The sequence below is a fragment of the Neoarius graeffei genome, chromosome 17, assembly GCF_027579695.1.
Source record: "Neoarius graeffei isolate fNeoGra1 chromosome 17, fNeoGra1.pri, whole genome shotgun sequence".
Taxonomy (NCBI): Eukaryota; Metazoa; Chordata; class Actinopteri; order Siluriformes; family Ariidae; genus Neoarius; species Neoarius graeffei.
In genome coordinates, this window is record NC_083585.1 from 60,545,882 (window position 1) to 60,567,794 (window position 21,913).

The window sequence follows — 21,913 nt, forward strand, 5'->3', positions numbered from 1 at the left end:
GATAAAAGAGGGTCGGAGGAAAACGGACAGGAAGGATATCGTAACTCATATAAGTGGTGTTCACACGGCACATATTTGCATCGATGCTGCACCGATGTATTTTGTTGCGATATATCTTACACCGGTGTAAATTTTGTGGAGCGTTCACACGTCACAAACCTGCTTACTAGAGAGAAGCGTGTTAGCACCGGTGCAGCCCCACTTGCGTTCACACGGCAGTTTTTGCGACCGTGCTATACGATAGTAATAATGCGGAAATGAAATAGGCGCATGCGTGAAAATGTACTTCCTTTTCCCGGTTGTCATGGCATCACCAAGCGCCGGGAAAACAGATACTGCTGACGGTTTCCAGCCCAAAATATGTTCAAATCCGCCAAAATGCACTTAAAACCGCCCAATCTGGCAACAATGGAAGACACGCAGTTCTGTTGTTGTTGATATTCGCCATTTTGGAAGCGCAAAATACCAGGATGCAAATTATGCAATGCCCGCATGTAATCAGCTCTCCTCACGCGTAGCGAGTCTACCCCTATAGCGTTCAGACGTCCCATTTTATATCGGTGCTGCCCCGCAAACTAGCATTTACTCCGGAGTAAATTTCTTAAACCACCTCCCGAGCAGGGTTAAATTTGCACCAGTTTAAGCAGCTTTCAGGGGCCACACCGGTATAACTTTGTACCGTGTGAACGCTCTACCGGGGCAGCCCCGGTGCTACACCGGAGTAAAAGTTGCCGTGTGAACACTCCTTTTATCACTCTTTACAACCGTGGTGAACAGAAAAGCATCTCAGCATGCAACAGCAGAACACACTGGGTTCCACTTCTGCAACTAAGAACAGGAATCAACACCACGTGGCCAGTGAGTGCATCTCCTGCACAAAATCAAACACACAATATGTGGTCCAAAAGTTAGTGGACACCTGATTATCACACTAACATGTGGTTCTTCCCCAAACGGGTGCCAGAGAGTCTTAATCACGCGACTGTACACTAGAATGCCTTTGTATGCTGCAGCTTTACAATTTCAATGGTGTGTGAGTGTCCTGAGTGCACAGAGCTCTCAAGTGGACCTCAACCCAATTAAACAGCTTTGGGAAGAACCGGAGCACCGACTGCACCCCAGTGATCGGTGCCTGATCTCAGTAATTGGGGTTTTTCACCCACATGACCAAGTCATGTGAGGCTGCCATTTTGGACGTCACGGCTCGAATCGGTTTGAATGCGAGGAAGGCGACAAACGAAAAACATAAAAGAAAAAGAGCGATATGCAGAAAACACCTTCACTATCCAGCGACGTAGGGCATTTACAGAGCGAGCAGAGGGAGAGGTATTTGCAAAAATTGAGGTTAGCAGGCTTAGAGAACGACGTTTACCTGCTTCCACCAGGATTGTTCACTGACGTACGGAAGTACACGAAGCCCTCGTCTTTACCTGACTTCGGCCCACATGATCTGTATACCTATGTCGTTAAAAACCCATCGCCATACACAGGTATTGATCTGAAAGCGTATAAGAGTTTGGATGCCTACAAATATTTTGTGTCAGGCTGGGTAACATGCCTACATCAGCGGGTCGTCCCTGGAGCCGGTGGTCGCCATCTTATTACAGCTAAGGTTTGTTCACATTTTCATTTACTTTCGGTCCTCAGGATAAACAAAATGTTATTAAATGTCATTGAAATAACTTCTTAGTCTGTTGAGACATGGCCCGTTATAAATTTGCTGTTACCAGGCAATGACCAAGAACTGTATTATTAGGGTCGGTGTCTGTGTTGTAGCAGTGTACTAGCAGCTAGCTGTTAGCACTAGCTAATGTCAACAACATAGTAGCTGGTATGTTACTGTAGCAATGTTTACGTTCAGTCATTTGGATGACTGTTAAAACCTTTCAGTCTCAAGTTTTTCCTTTACTGTATTTACTAGTTTACTGTAATTATGATCCAGCAGCTATTTACACCGGATCCAGTGTAAATAGCTGCCGGAGCGCACTCCGGCTTGCTCCCCCTCAAATTAAGCAGCGCGCTCCGGCTTGCTCCGGGAGCAAGCCGGACAGCGCTGCTTAATTTGAGGGGGAGCAAGCCGGAGCGCACTCCGGAACCTCGGCCGGAGCACTCCGGGAGCAAGCCGGAGCGCGCTGCTTAATTTGAGGGGGAGCAAGCCGGAGCGCGCTGCTTAATTTGAAGGGGAGCAAGCCGGAGCGCACTGCTTAATTTGAGGGGGAGCAAGCCGGAGCGCGCTGCTTAATTTGAGGGGGAGCAAGCCGGAGCGCACTCCGGAACCTCGGCCGGAGCACTCCGGGAGCAAGCCGGAGCGTGCTGCTTAATTTGAGGGGGAGCAAGCCGGAGCGCGCTGCTTAATTTGAGGGGGAGCAAGCCGGAGCGCACTGCTTAATTTGAGGGGGAGCAAGCCGGAGCGCACTCCGGAACCTCGGCCGGAGCACTCTGGGAGCAAGCCGGAGCGCGCTGCTTAATTTGAGGGGGAGCAAGCCGGAGCGTGCTGCTTAATTTGAAGGGGAGCAAGCCGGAGCGCGCTGCTTAATTTGAGGGGGAGCAAGCCGGAGCGCGCTGCTTAATTTGAGGGGGAGCAAGCCGGAGCGCACTCCGGAACCTCGGCCGGAGCACTCCGGGAGCAAGCCGGAGCGCGCTGCTTAATTTGAGGGGGAGCAAGCCGGAGCGCGCTGCTTAATTTGAGGGGGAGCAAGCCGGAGCGCGCTGCTTAATTTGAGGGGGAGCAAGCCGGAGTGCACTCCGGCAGCTATTTACACTGGATCCGGTGTCTGTAACACGTTTTTTTTTCAAGCTGGTTCTCCCTCTCTGTCTGCAGCGTTAGTATGCAGCTTGACCTTCAAAATGGCGGACACCGGGGCGTCACGTGACCCTGTGACATCAGGTGAAAAACCTCAATTCTCTTGTAGCTGAATGATCACAAAGCCCCACAGCCACGCCCTAAAATCTATTAGGACGCCTTCTCAGAAGAGTGGAGCTTATTACCGTATAACAATAAAGGAGAAATAAATCTGGAACGGAATGGTGAGGCATACAGAAGCTTTCAGCCATATAGCGTGGATCTATGAACACTGAGAGGGGGAAAACAATTCTAAATCTCAGTGCAAGACTTTCTGAATGTAGTCACAGTGAGTCCTGTAGGTCAGTCTGTCTAACCTGGTCATGAGTTCTGTGCTGGAGGGCTGGTCTACCCTTTGGATGGTCCTCCCTGTTCTGTACAAATCTGATACCTGCGTAGAGTAGAAATGTTTATTAGATTTATAGGATATGGCAGTTAAACTCGTTTTCTCTTGATACTAGCATGTTCATGATAAGCTCATGTTCAAGTCCAGCAAAATTATTTGTTCCTTAAATGTTGACCTGTGATTGACCGAGTGGACTATTATAACCAACCATCGAGGAATTACACTCACCAGCCACTTTATTAGGAAACCCCGTCCACCCCCCTGCTGTTTTATGCGGTTCTCTAATCAGCCAATCCCCTGACAGCAGCACAATGTATAAAAACATGCAGGTCAAGAAATTCCAACCTAGGTTATTTATTTATTTTTCTGGGTGAAAATTTTTAACCTAGTTCAGAATAACCTAGGTAAAATTTTGGATTATCTAAGGTTCTTAAAAGGGATTTTCCATCACTTATTTTGGCTCTCTTTCTTCCATCCACCTCCGCTCTGTATACACCTACTAAGTATTTCCTCTTGACTGTCTGTGTACCTAATTAACATAATCTTTCTTCATACATAACTAGGATTCGAACTCAAAAGCTTCTGATTCTTAACCCAGCACCTTAAATCACTGGCCCAGTGACGACTGCAATGGAAAGAGAAGCCAAGAAGCATTTGTCACATGTACTTTTAACCCTTTGATGCAAAACATGGGTCAAAAGTGACCCGGCTGAGTTTTTATCTTCTATATCTTTGCAATAAATTAATTCCATCATTCAGTATTCAAGGTATTCCTCAATTAACTTGTTTTTGATCATCATACATCCTTATTTTATTTTTTCCTTTCTTACTTTTTGAATAAAAACCCTTTTTGTATCACTACCCTTCTAATGCACAACATGGGTCAAAAACGGCCTGCATTCATTTTCCAGGTTATTTCATGTACAGCTGAGCGTTTTTATGATATACTTTTGAAATAAATTCACTTTGTCATTTACTTTTCCAAATATGCAGTGTAGGTAACACAGTCCGTCTAAAAACTACAACACAGTCCCTTTAAGGACTACAACTCCCATCACCAGCTTCCGCGTTGACCTACGTCACGCCGGGGCGGGATCACCAACGTCACATCCTCCATGAAAAAATACGTAACCCGGAAACTTCCAACTCGGTCTCTTTTGGCGCCGAGAATTCAACACGGACACAAGGAGGACTTTTCTCTCTCTTTCCGTCTGGACCAGCGGTCTGCAGACACAAAGAGATTTGCTCCACCAGAAAACCAGATAAAGACGTCTTTTCTTTTCTTTCTTGCAAGATCCACGATTTAACGCGATTTCATTGTTTACCTTTGGCCATGGTAAAAATCCAAAATCGCACGATCTAACTCAGATGAGTTACAACCGTTTTTTTTTATTCATTATCAGTACGTACGACTGTAGCCCAAACAGTTTTAATAAAAAGTTAGGAGCGACCAGAATTCCTCCTAATTCTCTGTGCACATTGTTTGATCAGAGACTTTCTTTCATCACGAGCGACCACGCGTCGGACCGAGAAACTCTCTGCGGTTCACGGAGCGACTCACGTGCTTCACAATGGTGAAACTCCAAATGTCTCGGAACATCTCTTCATAATTTTGCGTAGAGGCAAAATACTGAGTAAGACTGGCAATTTTGGGCATAAAAACTAGTCTTAGGAATTAGCTTTTATGAAGAAGTGTGGATTTAAACTCAGGAACAGTTTAAATGTGTACACTGTAAACACTCAGCGTGTTGAATTAATTATTGTTTTGATCTCTCAGTTTTGTTTAATAGATAAGTTTTGCATGCTTTCCTCTTTTCCCTTTCTAACATTTTAATTTCATTCTTACACATCTTTTGACCTTATCAAGATTTCAGTGAATGTACTACTGTTATAAGCTAGTGAAATTAGCCTACGGCTAATTCTTTTGTCCCATTAGCATCCAGGGCTAATTGTATTGTCTCAAGGGATCACAAGGCCTCCACCACGTGGAGTTAGCTACACAGAGCTAATCTTTCGTCTCCAACATGTGGTCATCCTCCCCCACATCTTAGCTAGCATTCCTTTGTCTTAGCTAGCGACACAAGGCTAATCTGTGTCTCCACGTGGTCAAACACACCTCAGTTAGCATCCCACGCTAGCCTTTCTTTTGCTAGGCCATAGGCCTTACCACGTGGTCACCAGGCCTTTCACACACAAACACAAGCTAGCTAGCATCCCTTTGTCTTAGCTAGCGACACAAGGCTAATCTGTGTCTCCACACGTGGCCAACACATCTTAGCTAGCAACCAGAGCTAAATCCTTTGTTCTCAAACCCCACGTGGTGACACACCCTCCTTAGCTAGCAATACAAAGCTAATTCTTTTGTCTTAGCAACCAAAGCTGATTCCCTTGTTTTTACTTAGAAACACGTGGTCAACTCCCACACACACACACTACATGTTTCATGTTTAATTTCTTTTTAACACACACACGCTCATCAAGTATATATCATATTTGTATATATTCCAACTGCTATTATTAATTTTTATCTTTGTTATAATAAATTCATTTATTATTGAAACTGTGTTTTATTTATTGTTCCAATACTTCTGAAGTCACACAATCTCAAAGAATTCAAAGGTGCATATAAGTTATGTAATATGGTAAGTGACCATAATAATTTGGAATATACCATAATTTAGTTGTTTGGTCATTTATTATTAAGCACCAAAATTAATGGTATTAATTAATGAGACTGATCCAATGAGACTGATTCCATGAGTGATTTAATGATAATATGAGACTGATTCAATGGTATGATTCAATGAAAATGATTCAATGAGACTGATTCAATGAGAATGATTCAGTGGTATGATTCAAATGAGACTGATTCAATTTTAATTATTAACCTTCAGATTTAATGAGATTGATCACTCAATTACCCCATTGCACCTACAGCAGTCAATATCTTGTTTTTGTTTAGCACAAATCATCATTTTTATTTTTCCTTTCTTAAGTTATGAACAAGCACAGCTTTTGTAATTCTACATCAAGTTTACACACATGGGTCAGAACCAACCCGCATGCATTTACTCCAGCGTTTGGTGGGAACTGTGAATTGTGCTTGTGTCAGACATTTCACAGCTCAGCACAGCGCCCTTTGCCCATCTCATACATGCAAGTAATGTTTTTCAATTGTTCTAGAAAAATATTGATGATGTTTAGGTTCCCTTGAGAGTGAGTAGATTACTTGTCAGAAAGTTACAAGTAATTACTCTTAGCTACCGAGCTGTTGACATATTCTACTTTAGTTAGCTAATTTTATTGTAGTTGGCTTAGCTAACTACATAGTTAATAAATAAATAACTGGCCCCAATCACTGCTAAAGTAATTACTTGAAACAAATTATTATTATTATAGTATTAAGACATTTAATTTTAAATCACACTTGGATGACCCATGTGTAGTAATATAAAAAGTATTTTTGTTCATAAAGTAGGAAAGAAGAAATTAAATTAATGATTTGTGGTAATTAAAAACAAGATATTTAAAGAATACTTGGAATATTCAATCATAAAATAAATTGATTTCAAAAGATAGAGCAAAGAAAAACTCAGTCAGCATGAAATAACCTGGAAAATGAATGCGGGTCATTTTTGACCCATGTTGTGCATTAGAAGGGGGGTGCATATGCTTTGCATCAAAGGGTTAACCCATCTGAAGCAGTGAAGACACACACACACACACACACACACACACACACACACAAGTGAGCAATGATCACACACACATACCCAGAGCGAGCAATGATCACACACACATACCCAGAGCAGTGGGCAGCTATGCTACAGTGCCCAGGGAGCAGTTGTGGGTTAGGTGCCATTGCTCAAGGGCACTTCAGCCCAACCTCAGGCCATGGCTGCCCCATGTTAACCTCACCGCATGTCTTTGGACTGTTGGGGAAACCAGAGCACCCGGAGGAAACCCACACAGACACGGGGAGAACATGCAAACTCCACACAGAAAGGCCCTGGGCTTGAACCCAGAACCTTCTTGCTGTGAGGTGACAGTGCTAACCACTATACCACCATGCCGCCCTGTGATTTATATATATTTATATATATATATATATATATATATATATATATATATATATATATATATATATATATAAATATAAATAAAAGTTATTTATGAGTCCACGCTTATTACATCATCAAGCAGTTTAAAATACAAAGTCTTCCCAAATCCTAAGCCTAAACCTCACCCTAAGGTACTTTATGTTTATGTGATCTCAAAGTGTGACTTTCTTTCACTGTGGCACTGTGGGTGTTGGTTTGAGCCAGATGGACTGGTTTGAGTGTTTCAGAAACTGCTGATCTCCTGGGGTTTTCACACACAACAGTGTCTAGAGTTTACACAGAATGGTGTGAAAAAACAAACAAGAGCGCTCTGAGAGCACAATATCCCCCGCTGGCAACTCAGCCATAATTCTGGTAAAATGCAACTGAATTGAACGAAATTTCAATCTGCGTATAACTGTCATATAACAAAGCCTTTTGCCAAGTTTGGTGAAATTCCTCCACAAATTGTGAGAGGAGTTGATTTCAGAAGAACGTACGCCCTCATGAAATTGTCAAAGTACAAGTTATTTAATCAAGGGTCAAAACTCTGGGAAAATTTTCACAAACGAAATTAAATCGCAATCTGCGTATTACCGTCATATAACAAGGTCTTTTGCCAAACTTCGAGAAATTCGTCCAAAAATTGTGAGAGGAGTTGATGTCAGAAGGCGAGCACACCTTCATGAAATTGTCAAAGTATAATTTTGTTAATCAAGGGCTGGAACTCTGGGAAAATGTGACCCAATTTAACGAGATTACAATCTGTGTATTACCGACATATAACAAAGCCTTTTACCAGGTTTGGTGAAATTCCTTCAAAAATTGTGAGAGGAGATGATTTCAGAAGGTGAGCACCCTTCCCGGGACAGACAAACAGACATTGCCACGGCATAATCCCCCTGTGGGTGGGTGAGTGAGTGGGGTGGGTGAGTGGGTGGGTGGGTGAGTGAGTGAGTGGGTGGGTGACTGAGTGAGTGGGTGGGTGACTGAGTGAGTGGGTGGGGTGGGTGAGTAGTGGGTGGGTGAGTGAGTGGGTGAGTGAGTGAGTGGGTGAGTAAGTGGGTGGGTGAGTAAGTGGGTGGGTGAGTGAATGAGTGGGTGAGTGGGTCAGTGAGTGCGTGAGTAAGTGAGTGGGTGAGTATGTGAATAAATGAGTGGGTGGGTAAGTGAGTGGGTGACAGAGGGTGAGTGAGTGGGTGACTGAGAGGGTGAATGAGTGGGTGACTGAGAGGGTGAATGAGTGGGTGACTGAGAGGGTGAGTGAGTGGATAACTAAGAGGGTGAGTGAGTGGGTAACTGAGAGGGTGAGTGAGTGGGTGAGTAAATGGGTGAGTGAGTGGGTGGGTGAGTGAGTGGGTGGGTGAGTAAGTGGGTAAGTGAGTGGGTGGGTGGGTGGGTGAGTGAGTGGGTGGGTGGGTGAGTGAGTGAGTGGGTCAGTGAGTAAGTGGGTAAGTGAGTAAGTGGGTAAGTGGGTGGGTAAGTGAGTGGGTGAGTAAGTGGGTAAATGAGTGGGTGAGTATGTGAATAAATGAGTGGGTGGGTAAGTGAGTGGGTGACAGAGGGTGAGTGAGTGGGTGACTGAGAGGGTGAGTGGGTGACAGAGGGTGAGTGTATAACTGAGAGGGTGAGTGAGTGGATAACTAAGAGGGTGAGTGAGTGGGTAACTGAGAGGGTGAGTGAGTGGGTAAGTGAGTGGGTGAGTAAATGGGTGAGTGAGTGGGTGGGTGGGGTGGGTGAGTAAGTGGGTAACTGAGTGGGTGGGTGGGTGAGTGAGTGGGTGAGTGAGTGGGTGAGTAGGTGAGTGGGTAAGTGAGTGGGTGAGTAAGTGGATGAGTAAATGGGTAAGTGAGTGGGTGAGTGAGTGGGTAAGTGAGTGGGTGAGTGAGGGGGTGAGTGAGTGGGTGAGTGAGTGAGTGAGTGAGTGAGTGAGTGGGTGGGTAAGTGAGTGGGTGAGTAAGTGGGTGAGTGAGTGGGTGAATAAGTGGGTGGGTGGGGTGGGTGAGTGAGTGAGCAAGTGGGTGGGTAAGTACAACTAAGTGAGTGAGTGGGTGGGGTGAGTGGGTAAGTGAGTGAGTGGGTGGGTGAGTAAGTGAGTGGGTGAGTGAGTGAGTGGGTAAGTGAGAGAGTGAGGGAGTGGGTAAGTGAGTGGGTAACTGAGAGGGTGAGTAGGTGAGTGGGTAAGTGAGTGGGTGAGTAAATGGGTAAGTGAGTGGGTGAGTAAGTGGCTAAGTGAGTGGGTGAGTGAGTGGGTAACTGAGAGGGTGAGTGAGTGCGTGAGTGGGTTGGTAAGTGAGTGGATGAGTAAATGGGTAAGTGAGTGGGTGAGTAAGTGAGTGAGTGAGTGGGTGGGTGGGGTGGGTGAGTAAGTGGGTGAGTGAGTGGGTGGGTGGGGTGGGTGAGTAAGTGGGTGAGTGAGTGGGTGGGTGGGGTGGGTGAGTAAGTGGGTGAGTGAGTGGGTGGGTGGGGTGGGTGAGTAAGTGGGTAAGTGAGTGGGTGAATAAGTGGGTGGGTGGGGTGAGTGAGTGAGTGAGTGAGTGAGTGAGTGAGTGAGTGGGTGGGTAAGTAAGTGGGTGAGTGAGTGGGTGCGGTGAGTGGGTAAGTGAGTGGGTGAATAAGTGGGTGGGTGAGTAAGTGGGTGGGGTGAGTGGGTAAGTGAGTGAGTGGGTGGGTGAGTAAGTGAGAGGGTGAGTGTGTGGGTAAGTGAGTGGGTGAGTGAGTGGGTAAGTGAGTGGGTGAGTGAGTGGGTAAGTGAGTGGGTCAGTGAGTGGGTAAGTGAGTGGGTCACTGCGTGGGTGAGTGCGTGGGGTGAGTGGGTGAATAAGTGGGTGGGTGGGGTGGGTGAGTGAGTAAGTGGGTGAGTGAGTGGGTGGGTGGGGTGGGTGAGTAAGTGGGTAAGTGAGTGGGTGAATAAGTGGGTGGGTGGGGTGGGTGAGTGAGTGAGTGAGTGAGTGAGTGGGTGGGTAAGTAAGTGGGTGAGTGAGTGGGTGCGGTGAGTGGGTAAGTGGGTGGGTGAGTAAGTGGGTGGGGTGAGTGGGTAAGTGAGTGAGTGGGTGGGTGAGTAAGTGAGAGGGTGAGTGTGTGGGTAAGTGAGTGGGTGAGTGAGTGGGTAAGTGAGTGGGTCAGTGAGTGGGTAAGTGAGTGGGTCACTGCGTGGGTGAGTGCGTGGGGTGAGTGGGTGAATAAGTGGGTGGGTGGGGTGGGTGAGTGAGTAAGTGGGTGAGTGAGTGGGTGGAAGCAAACACCTTGTTGATAAGAGAGGTCAGAGGAAAATGTCCAGGAAGGATACTGTAACTCATATAATCACCCTTTATAACCGTGGTAAGCAGAAAAGCATGTCAATATACAACACATCTGGTTCCACTCCTGCAGCCAAGAACAGGAATCTCAGAAATCAAGAACACGTTCCTATTAAAGTGGCCGGTGAGGGTGAGTGTACTGGTTTTGTGCAGAAAGGTAAATCCCCACACCTCCAGTCCCCTCTGAACCAGGGCAGGTGGAAGGCCAGCAAGTGTGGCGATGTTAGCAGCGTAGCTGGACTGACAAATCCCTTCCTTCAGCTGGTAGAGAAAGATCAACTCCCCTCCGTCCATCGCAGTCTCTAACGTCTGTCCGGACAAATAACCGACCGACACACGCAAGATATAATACACTCCGTGTTGTGCTGTGACAGGAATACAATCAGTGACAGTACCATACTTTCATTTATTTTAAAAAATTACTTCCTGTTCTCATTTATGCTACAACAGCTTTAATAAACAGTCGTTCCCTGACAGTGGAGATGGAGACTCCTTCCATAAACGTAAAACGAACATCTCCTGATAGAACTTAATGATGAAAACACTGAGAGTGAATGCTGAAGGATAAGTCAGATGTAGTACTGATACCCACCAGCAGGGCGAGCAGTGGAGACTGAGGCAGGAGGTCCAGCTGCAGGACACTGTGGAAGTTTGTAGCTAGAAAAACGAGTGGACACTGAGCTGGAGCTCTGTTTAACCAGTGATTCAGACACGCAGCTAAGAGGGACAGTCCATCCACCTGTACACACACACACACACACACACACACACACACACACATGACTATTCTCTGTTCTCACCCTGCTTTTTATTATATTTTGTACATTTCTCCACTCACAGTATTGGTTCCTTTCCCAAACTCATCCACCAGTACAAGGGACATCCCGGTGCTGTGGTTCAAAGCCTGAGCCATCTACACAGGAACAAGATTATCAATTCATTACAAAATCAATCAAATTATTAGCAATTGATTACTTGTAAAAGATTTGAGAATTGTACCTGGTTTAAATCGATCATGAAGGTGCTCAAACCCACAGACACAGACTCACGACTCTGCATGCGTGTGAAAATGCCGTCTATCAAGCCGATCTCCGCCTCTTTGGCAGGTACGTCAGAGCCAATCAGAGCCATGAACACAATCAGACCCACCTACATCGACCGGATATTATTTAGGGGACGAAAAAAACCCCACATGCATTAGAGAAGGTGCCAACTCTCTGCTTCGTTTTATTTCAAGTTAATCTTTAGTGTAAATTTCAACATCGGACAGCAGAGCTTATTCTGGGCTCGGGCTGGGTGATACGATATCAATATCATGATAAATCATGTCACGATACACTTACTGTGGATATTGTAGTTTTTTTTTAAAAAATCATTACAGACTGACTGGAAGCAGCTGATTTGATGTAAAAAGCTTGCATTGAATTTTTAAATCAGGGAGCAAAAAATAAAAGCATAATAATAAGAAAAACTAGAAAAGCACTCGGAGAGCGCAGACCTCCGCCAAGAATCCTTTAAAAAAATCCGGGATCCAGGAGGTGATCCGGATCACTGCCAAAATTTAACGGATTGTTACTTGTGCCCAGTCACACCTCTGGAAAAAATTTCAGAGCAATCCGTTCATTACTTTTTCCGTAATATTGCTAACAGACAAACCAACAAACAAACAAACCAACGCTACCGAAAACATAACCTCCTTGGCGGAGGTAATAATAATAACTAGAATGCATTTCCGGAGAAAATGCGAAAGTGTGCTTGCTCAGGTGCGCCGCCATGGCGACCCGGCAAGAGAGGCAACCGCACGCCCACACGACAAGTTTTGTGTCAACACGCAAAAGTTTGGCCAAGACACAAGGCAAATTCTCATATGGAGATGACACGCTGGCAAGGTTCTTGACAGGGACATCCCAGAGCATCACGAACATGAAAATGTAGATGTAATTCTAAATCCGTAAAGAGATATGACCCAAAACACGTTTTTGCTCATTGTGGCGCCCCCTAGTGGCCAAATGACACCATATTTGATGAGGGTAGTTTGGATGGTGTCCAAAGTCATGCCACTAAACATGGTCTTGATACATCAAAGCATCTCCGTGATATGAGCTCACTTCCTGTTTGGTGGCTTCGCCATCGAATTTGATTGGCTGCCACGGGCGAACGCTTCGACGTATGAGAGCGAAACGAATATCATTCATTAGGCATGGACTAGAGATCATGTGTGCCAAGTTTCGTGATGATCGGACAAAACATGCGGCCAGGGTCACTCTACCATCACTTTGGACAAAATTCAAAATGGCTGGCCGAGAATGACGTCATAGGGTGCGTTGGAATCGTCTAGCTCCAAGGATTCCAACTACACCAGACTTATGAAAATCGGACATATGGATCAAAAGTTACGTGCATGAACGCATGTAAGACTGTGATCAGTTGGTGGCGCTAGAGTGTGAGATGCACCAACATGAAACTTGATGAAATCGATCAGGGTCCACTCCTCTATCAGTGTACCAAGTTTCATGACTTTACACCTTACGGTTTGGCCTACAGAAGGAAAAACCTGTTTTTTGCGTCGCGCGCCCATTCATTTCAATGGGGAAAAAATTAATCCTTTAAAAAAATCCGGGATCCAGAAGGTGATCCGGATCACCGCCAAAATTTAATGGATTGTTACTTGTGCCCAGTCACACCTCTGGAAAAATTTTCAGAGCAATCCGTTCATTACTTTTCCCGTAATGTTGCTAACAGACAAACCAACCAACAAACAAACAAACCAACGCTACCGAAAACATAACCTCCTTGGCGGAGGTAATAATAATGCTGCATGACACTACTGTAATCCTGAGAAATCTAAATATCATAATACATATTGTGTATTGTTGAAATATCTTTGAGTATCGTGATCTGGTCACATTTTGGTCACGTTGCCCCACCACTGTTCATGGCAGAAGAAGAATGCGACCTGTTTAACATCACGTCAAGCGTCTAATAAATCGAAATGTACCTCCAAAAGAAACTCAGACTTACTGTATTTTTTGGGGGGGGGTTTTGGCTGAGGTTTCATGCTGCACTCACTAACAAGCTAGGGCTGGGTGATATCTAAAAATAATTATGATGTGTAATCCTGAATCGGTGTATCCTACGGATCTGGAGGGACGAAGTCATCATGATTAGTGTGTGAATGTCATGTTGTGATGGTTACAGTATGACAGGGTGTGAGCCTTTTTTTTTTTAATACTATATCAACATATAAAATGTTCCCCACGCGGTGATTTTCCATGCAAGAATGCCAATTAATAATAAGAAGAAGAAGAAGAAGAAGAAGCAGAGGTCTTTAGTTAGTTTTAAGGGATTAATTATTTTCCCTTATACAACATGGGTGATTATTATCTCCTGTCAAATATCAGAATCCTGCCATGTGCCAATCAATCAAATCATCGTTGATATTTAAATAATATTGTCTGGCTTTTTTTCATGGTATATCAGATATATTCCATCCGCTAGCATGATACTGAATGAGTTGAAGATGAGTCGCTGAATGGAATATCTCTGATAGACCACAAAAAAAAAGTCTGACAATTTTAGTATTTTTTTTTTCCAACCCCGATTCCAGAAAAGTTGGGACAAAGTACAAATTGTAAATAAAAACGGAATGCAATGATGCGGAAGTTTCAAAATTCCATATTTTATTCAGAATAGAACATAGATGACATATCAAATGTTTAAACTGAGAAAATGTATCATTTAAAGAGAAAAATTAGGTGATTTTAAATTTCATGACAACAACACATCTCAAAAAAGTTGGGACAAGGCCATGTTTACCACTGTGAGACATCCCCTTTTCTCTTTACAACAGTCTGTAAACGTCTGGGGACTGAGGAGACAAGTTGCTCAAGTTTAGGGATAGGAATGTTAACCCATTCTTGTCTAATGTAGGATTCTAGTTGCTCAACTGTCTTAGGTCTTTTTTGTCGTATCTTCCGTTTTATGATGCGCCAAATGTTTTCTATGGGTGAAAGATCTGGACTGCAGCCTGGCCAGTTCAGTACCCGGACCCTTCTTCTACGCAGCCATGATGCTGTAATTGATGCAGTATGTGGTTTGGCATTGTCATGTTGGAAAATGCAAGGTCTTCCCTGAAAGAGACGTCGTCTGGATGGGAGCATATGTTGCTCTAGAACCTGGATATACCTTTCAGCATTGATGGTGTCTTTCCAGATGTGTAAGCTGCCCATGCCACACGCACTAATGCAACCCCATACCATCAGAGATGCAGGCTTCTGAACTGAGCGCTGATAACAACTCGGGTCGTCCTTCTCCTCTTTAGTCCGAATGACACGGCGTCCCTGATTTCCATAAAGAACTTCACATTTTGATTCGTCTGACCACAGAACAGTTTTCCACTTTGCCACAGTCCATTTTAAATGAGCCTTGGCCCAGAGAAGACGTCTGCGCTTCTGGATCGTGTTTAGATACGGCTTCTTCTTTGAACTATAGAGTTTTAGCTGGCAACGGCGGATGGCACGGTGAATTGTGTTCACAGATAATGTTCTCTGGAAATATTCCTGAGCCCATTTTGTGATTTCCAATACAGAAGCATGCCTGTATGTGATGCAGTGCTGTCTAAGGGCCCGAAGGTCACGGGCACCCAGTATGGTTTTCCGGCCTTGACCCTTACGCACAGAGATTCTTCCAGATTCTCTGAATCTTTTGATGATATTATGCACTGTAGATGATGATATGTTCAAACTCTTTGCAATTTTACACTGTTGAACTCCTTTCTGATATTGCTCCACTATTTGTCGGCGCAGAATTAGGGGGATTGGTGATCCTCTTCCCATCTTTACTTCTGAGAGCCGCTGCCACTCCAAGATGCTCTTTTTATACCCAGTCATGTTAATGACCTATTGCCAATTGACCTAATGAGTTGCAATTTGGTCCTCCAGCTGTTCCTTTTTTGTACCTTTAACTTTTCCAGCCTCTTATTGCCCCTGTCCCAACTTTTTTGAGATGTGCTGCTGTCATGAAATTTCAAATGAGCCAATATTTGGCATGAAATTTCAAAATGTCTCACTTTCGACATTTGATATGTTGTCTATGTTCTATTGTGAATACAATATCAGATTTTGAGATTTGTAAATTATTGCATTCCGTTTTTATTTACAATTTGTACTTTGTCCCAACTTTTTTGGAATCGGGGTTGTATATACGCATTCCTTTCAGGTGTTCAACCTTTCAAAATTCTCTCAAAATCTTACATATTTAACAAAGCAAACCTGGCGGCCATGTTTGTTTAAAAATTCTCCTAGTAGCTCGCTAGCACGGAAGTTTTACGTCTCCGATGTGTGATGTCATGTCGTCTTGACAACCGTGCAATATCGTAAACCATATTCACCGCTCATTCTCCATTAGGTAGAGTGACGTAATACAGGTAGGATAAGCGATATGCTAACAATATTGCATGCTATCAAACCAAATTAATTAAATCCGCTAGAAGGCAATAGAACACGTTTTTATTCCATGGAAAACGTGTCCTGTGTATATAATAACTGATTATATCGCCCAGTCCTACAGTAAACTGTCGTGATGTTTTATTTTGTCTAAACTGCAAGCTGTCATGTTTTACTGTCGCAGAACAGAATACGCGTTCCCTCACAGCAACATGATGATCTACATGTGTATTATGATCAAATGGACAGTTATTTCTGGTGTTGGGATGGTAATAATGGTTTGAGTGGATTAACATGAGTGTCTACAGTTTCCAGGTGAATGTAAAGTGACAAAAGTGTCACAATGCTGCAAAAACGGTGATACAGTGACATTTAACAGTTATTCCACGAAATCGAGTCGTACATGAGCTGATATCCGACGAGGTGCGTAGCACCGAGTTGTCTATAATCCATGTACAATGTACATATAATCCATTGGAGATATCTACCTATTATTGGAGATATCTACCTATTCAGAACCATGATTACCAGACTTTTGCTGATTGGATTAGGCATTGCCCTAGTATATCGAGGAAAACAGACAACGGTGACAGCTGTTCAAAGCCCCACAAAGCTGCCCGATATGATTAAAGCGGTGGGCAAAGCTGTCGGCACTCAGACTGGGGCTATAGAACTTGAACCACAACATGGTTGTCATCTTGGAGACGCTTTCGGCTTTGCAAGGAATAAGTATTTCGGAGACCAAATGGAATTGAATTGAACAGAAATGGACAGATATGGACGAAATGGGCAGATATGGACGAGTGGTGTGGACGTGTAAAGACTGCATCTGTTCGAAAGACCAAACAATCTCTATCTTATCGACATTCAGCTCCCTGAACAGCACCAGCCTCGATCAAGGCCGTTGCTGGGACAACATTTCCCCCAGAAGGTCACTGCTGGGAGACACTCTCGCATTCTTCGCATTCCTTCCCCAATTTTCCGCGGTCGCCGTTTTTCACCCCCAGTGTGACAAGCGGGTGTGTGACCAGCGCCGCTTGCATGGCTGCAGGAGCAGACGGCTGCTTGCTTGCGCTGGGTTACCTCTACCTCCTCCCCTCCCCTCCTACCCCTTTACCCCTTCCCCCCTACCCCTGATTGCCCCCTCCTTCCCCCCCTCAAGTCCCGTGTTTTAAAGTGTACTTGTGTTATTGTGTGCTTGTGCAGAGGTTTTTAAATGCTCCCACACTGTACTCCTGATAGGAGCATAGTGTGGGGGTGTTCTTTTTTTTCCTCATCTTTCCTCATGTTACTACTGTGTTTCTTTTTCTTTTATCCCTGTCTTCCTGTCCTGTTCCCCCTCTGTAAGGACAGGTTGATGGTCAATTTCACTGGTAACAGTGACAATAAAGGGTTCATTCATTCATGTACAGTACGACGAGATTGAGTGGAATAACTGTTTTATTCTCTCCACATTCACTGGATTTTAAGAAACAGAACTTGTGTTCGCAGGCAGGCAAGCTGGAGCCTATCCCAGCTGACTACGGGCGAAAGGCGGGGTACACCCTGGACAAGTCGCCAGGTCATCACAGGGCTGACACATAGACACAGACAACCATTCACACTCACATTCACACCTACGCTCAATTTAGAGTCACCAGTTAACCTAACCTGCATGTCTTTGGACTGTGGGGGAAACCGGAGCACCTGGAGGAAACCCACGCGGACACGGGGAGAACATGCAAACTCCACACAGAAAGGCCCTCGCCGGCCATGGGGCTCGAACCCGGACCTTCTTGCTGTGAGGCGACAGCGCTAACCACTACACCACCGTGCCGCCCATAATAATAATAATTCTTGAAAAATAAAAAAAGATATGTTCTTACCATGAAAGACTTTCATTCCATATTTTGCTGCTTTTATTTTGTCTTTTTTGAGTTTTTGTTTTCGAGTAGTTTTTATTTCGTCCTCGGTTGCTTCAGCAACACGCGCCGCCATTTTGTTTTTCTCTACTCACGGTATATGAGCTGATATCCTAGTAGTTGAGTAGCCAATCAGAGCGTGCGATTGTTCATATCCAGTGAATGTGGACAGAATAATAAGTGATGCAAAGTGTACAGTCCTAGCTCTCAAAGGGAGCTCAGTGATGTACTGTATATCCTGACTGTACTGCTTTTTTATGATCGCATTACTGGTATTAATGTTGTTATGGTTAATATATAGTTATCACAGTTTTAAATGTAACTGACTAGTAATTTTTTTTTAAAAAGTTAAAAAATAATAAGCTCTAATACCTTGAATTAATACAGTGCTTGTTCGGCTATTCTTAATATTAAATCAATTAAATTAATTCATAAATTCTGTTGAAAAAGTCTCAGAGCCCTGAGTGTATAGTATAGATAAAATATCCAGTAGTGGTGGATTATAAATAAAATACTCACCAGCAATTCCAGCTACCGGTAAAAGGGACACCTCCTTCCTCCTATATCTGCTTTTTTATTTCAAATTATGGTATATACAGTCCTCCTGTGCAAAAGGTTTACGCACCCTATTTTTTTTTCATCCAAACTTTGTCATCATAGATTTATATTTTAAGATTTCTACATTAGAGGCAAAACGTTACAAAAACATTTTCGAGTTCTGTTTGTTTTTGGGGTTTTTTCCCCCAGCACAAAATTAAATGTTACAGAGAGAAAAAAAAAAAGTTTGTATCTGAGCAGCATATTCCATCCATAAGAGCGCACTTTTCAGATTAAAAAAGAAAACATAACGAAGACTACTGGAAAATTTTTGGTGCAAAATGAAAACGCGAGTGTGACAGTCAAAGTGTCCAGAAGAACTGCGGCTGGTTCTATAAGATGCTCAGTAAAACCTACAGCTCATTTCTGCATAACACTGCACTCACTGGACCTCAGACTACTGTTTTTTTTTTTTCAAGTAAAGGGTCGTCTCACACCGAATATCGACTATGTTTCATTTATTATGGCTTACTGATTACTATTTATAGTATTTTTTACATTTTGAAACATTTCATTTCATTAGGGAGTCGGTACACTCTATGTAGGGATGGCGCGGATTGCCACGCCCCCAATTTGCCGCTAAAAAGCTAGCGATCTTGTCGACTTTTCGGTTGTAAAGCTTTTCACGAGTTTCACCATGTTATTTGACTACTGGTTGATTAGTAGAAGTGGTGAAAACTGCTCTATTGTGTTACGATTCACGTGCGTGAAAGCATGTCCGTGATTCCATCTTCTTAAGTCGTAAAAATGAGTGGAACAAGTGAAAAAAAAATCATTTCATGAAATGAAAATGTGATGTAGTGATGTCGAAGTATGAAAAAGGGGTCAGACAAGTAGGTATTTGCTTCTGCCAGAAAGGACTGTGTGTATTGATGCTGTAAGACTGTTTTCAGGATAGGTTATTAGTTTTATCACAATAAGTAACACAATCCCGACATCAGTCAGCTTTTCCAGTGGTCTATCAACACTCATATTAAAGGAACAGTCCACCGTACTTCCATAATGAAATATGTTCTTCTCTGAATTGAGACGAGCTGATCCGTACCTCTCCGAGCTTTGCGCGACCTCCCAGTCAGTCAGACGTGCTGTCACTCCTGTTAGCAATGTAGCTAGGCTCAGTATGGCCAATGGTATTTTTTGGGGCTGTAGTTAGATGCGACCAAACTCTTCCGCGTTTTTCCTGTTTACATAGGTTTATATGACCAGTGATATGAAACAAGTTCAGTTACACAAATTGAAACGTGGTGATTTTCTATGCTATGGAAAGTCCGCACTATAATGACAGGCGTACTAACACCTTCTGCGCGCTTCGGCAGCGCATTGATACCGTCACTCCTCTTCGGGCACGGCCAGGCGGGTGAATGCCCTGGTCCATCCGCCCTGTCTAAAAAAATGGTACAACTCGAGCCCCATGGTAAAATTGGGACTTTGTCATTTTTCCGCATGAGGCCCATGGTAAAACCACACTTCCAGGAGGGGCTGCCGTCTGCCTCCCAAGCCGGCCGAGAGCGCTCCTCGTCGGGCACGGCCAGGCGGGCGAATACCCTGGTCCGTCCGCCCTGTCTAAAAAAAATGGTACAACTCCGAGTGAAGGTATCAATGCGCTGAAGGTGTTAGTACGCCTGTCATTATAGTGTGGACTTTCCATAGCATAGAAAATCGCCACGTTTCAATTTGTGTAACTGAACTTGTTTCATATCACTGGTCATATAAACCTATGTAAACAGGAAAAACGCGGAAGAGTTTGGTCGCATCTAACTACAGCCCCAAAAAATACCATTGGCCATACTGAGCCTAGCTACATTGCTAACAGGAGTGACAGCGCGTCTGACTGACTGGGAGGTCGCGCAAAGCTCGGAGAGGTACGGAGCAGCTCGTCTCAATTCAGATAAGAGCATATTTCATTATGGAAGTACGGTGGACTGTTCCTTTAAGCCTCGGTCACAACCGGCCGTACGTGCTCCTACGGCTGGTCTACGTGCAAAAAACACAAGAAACGCACGGAGGGCGCGCGTGTGACGTGCTGATTTTCAAGCCGTAGACTGGCCGCAGAGGTTCTTTGTCATGTCAAACAAACTCTACGTGCGCTTACGTTTTTTTCAGGTTGCAAGACAAACTTACGCCCAACATGCGTCTAAAAAAAATGCAGCGATTTGGGAAACGCCAAAAATCGCACGGCCAAAAAATCGTACGTCCGGTTGTGATCTAGGCTTTAGTGCTGACTTTGTAAGAAGACTCAGGATGGTAAATGCTTTTATAATCGAGCGCTCTACCGTGTGTTTAACACTGCAGTGTTTGTAAATAAGCTCAGGCATGGTCGTAAAGTTTTAGTAAACTGATGTAGGGATTTGTGTTACTTATTGTGATAAAACTAATAACCTATCCTGAAAATAAGACATGGACAGACTTACAGCATCAGTACACACAGTCCTTTCTGGCAGAAGCAAATACCTACAGTACAGTACTTGTCTGACTCCTTTTCATACTTCGACATCACATTTTCATTTCATGAAATGATTTTTACACCTGTTATATTTTAAGCCATTTTTGGTCGACAGCATTCGCATCTTGACCATGTGCCTCGCTCAGGTGGTTGGTGTCGGATGTTGTTGTACTTACCTGTTTTAGGTAAATGCTCTTGCCAGAAGAATTTGGTCCGGTTATAACTTTCACTTTTCCCTCAGTGTCAGAGCAAACGCACGGATTTGATACGAATACGGACGCACACAGCTCCAACAGAGGATGTCTAAGTAAGAAAATAAGAAAGAATGAAAGAACAAAAGAAAAGACAGAGTTAAGTTTTCTAAGAATTGTGTTACTGTGAGAAAAAATGGAGAGGACACCTTTAAAAAAAAAAAAGAAGTACTGTAGAATCGTAAGATAGCCGAAAGGAGAAACAAAATAATAAATATAATTACGTATCATTAATACAATTTATTTTTTTCGCAGTGTGGTTTTCATCAAATCCTGTGCTCTGATTGGCTGGCGAGCGGGATCGTATCCTACGGTACGGACCCCGGTTACGGACCTCAGGCAACTCGCTCGTTCACAACAACAAACACAGTAGCAATTTTTGTCAATATTTATCTTTTTTTATAAGATTTATTTATAAGATTATCAAAAATCTTATAAATGTTTGCCAGCCTTTCTCAGGAGAATAGCATTAATTTTACAGCATGGATAGTGATAACGACAGCGTTCACAGCGAAAGCGAGTTTTACTACCCTGAGGAAGAAGAAATAAAAGAAAACATTTCAGGAGAAAGATAAAAACCTGTAACTGTTGCTAACGCCGAGCAAAAACATGGCTGAATCCTGAATGACTCCTATTTGTATAAATAGGGGACTACATAGGCGGCAAAATGTATTTTTTTTTTCCTGCCAT

The 21,913-nt window shown here is 43.7% G+C and overlaps 1 protein-coding gene across 1 annotated transcript in view; it reads right to left on the reverse strand.

Annotated features, from left to right (window-relative positions):
• The window catches only part of msh5 (mutS homolog 5), a 75,046-nt gene that overhangs the window by 3,761 nt on the left and 49,372 nt on the right, over nucleotides 1-21,913 (reverse strand). The window contains exons 18-23 of the mRNA XM_060898210.1: nucleotides 21,149-21,275; nucleotides 11,587-11,736; nucleotides 11,426-11,500; nucleotides 11,180-11,326; nucleotides 10,759-10,896; nucleotides 3,160-3,233 (exon numbers count right to left, since the gene is read on the reverse strand). Of these exons, the coding sequence (XP_060754193.1) occupies nucleotides 3,160-3,233; nucleotides 10,759-10,896; nucleotides 11,180-11,326; nucleotides 11,426-11,500; nucleotides 11,587-11,736; nucleotides 21,149-21,275 (711 nt within the window). The remainder of the gene's footprint in view (nucleotides 1-3,159; nucleotides 3,234-10,758; nucleotides 10,897-11,179; nucleotides 11,327-11,425; nucleotides 11,501-11,586; nucleotides 11,737-21,148; nucleotides 21,276-21,913) is intronic.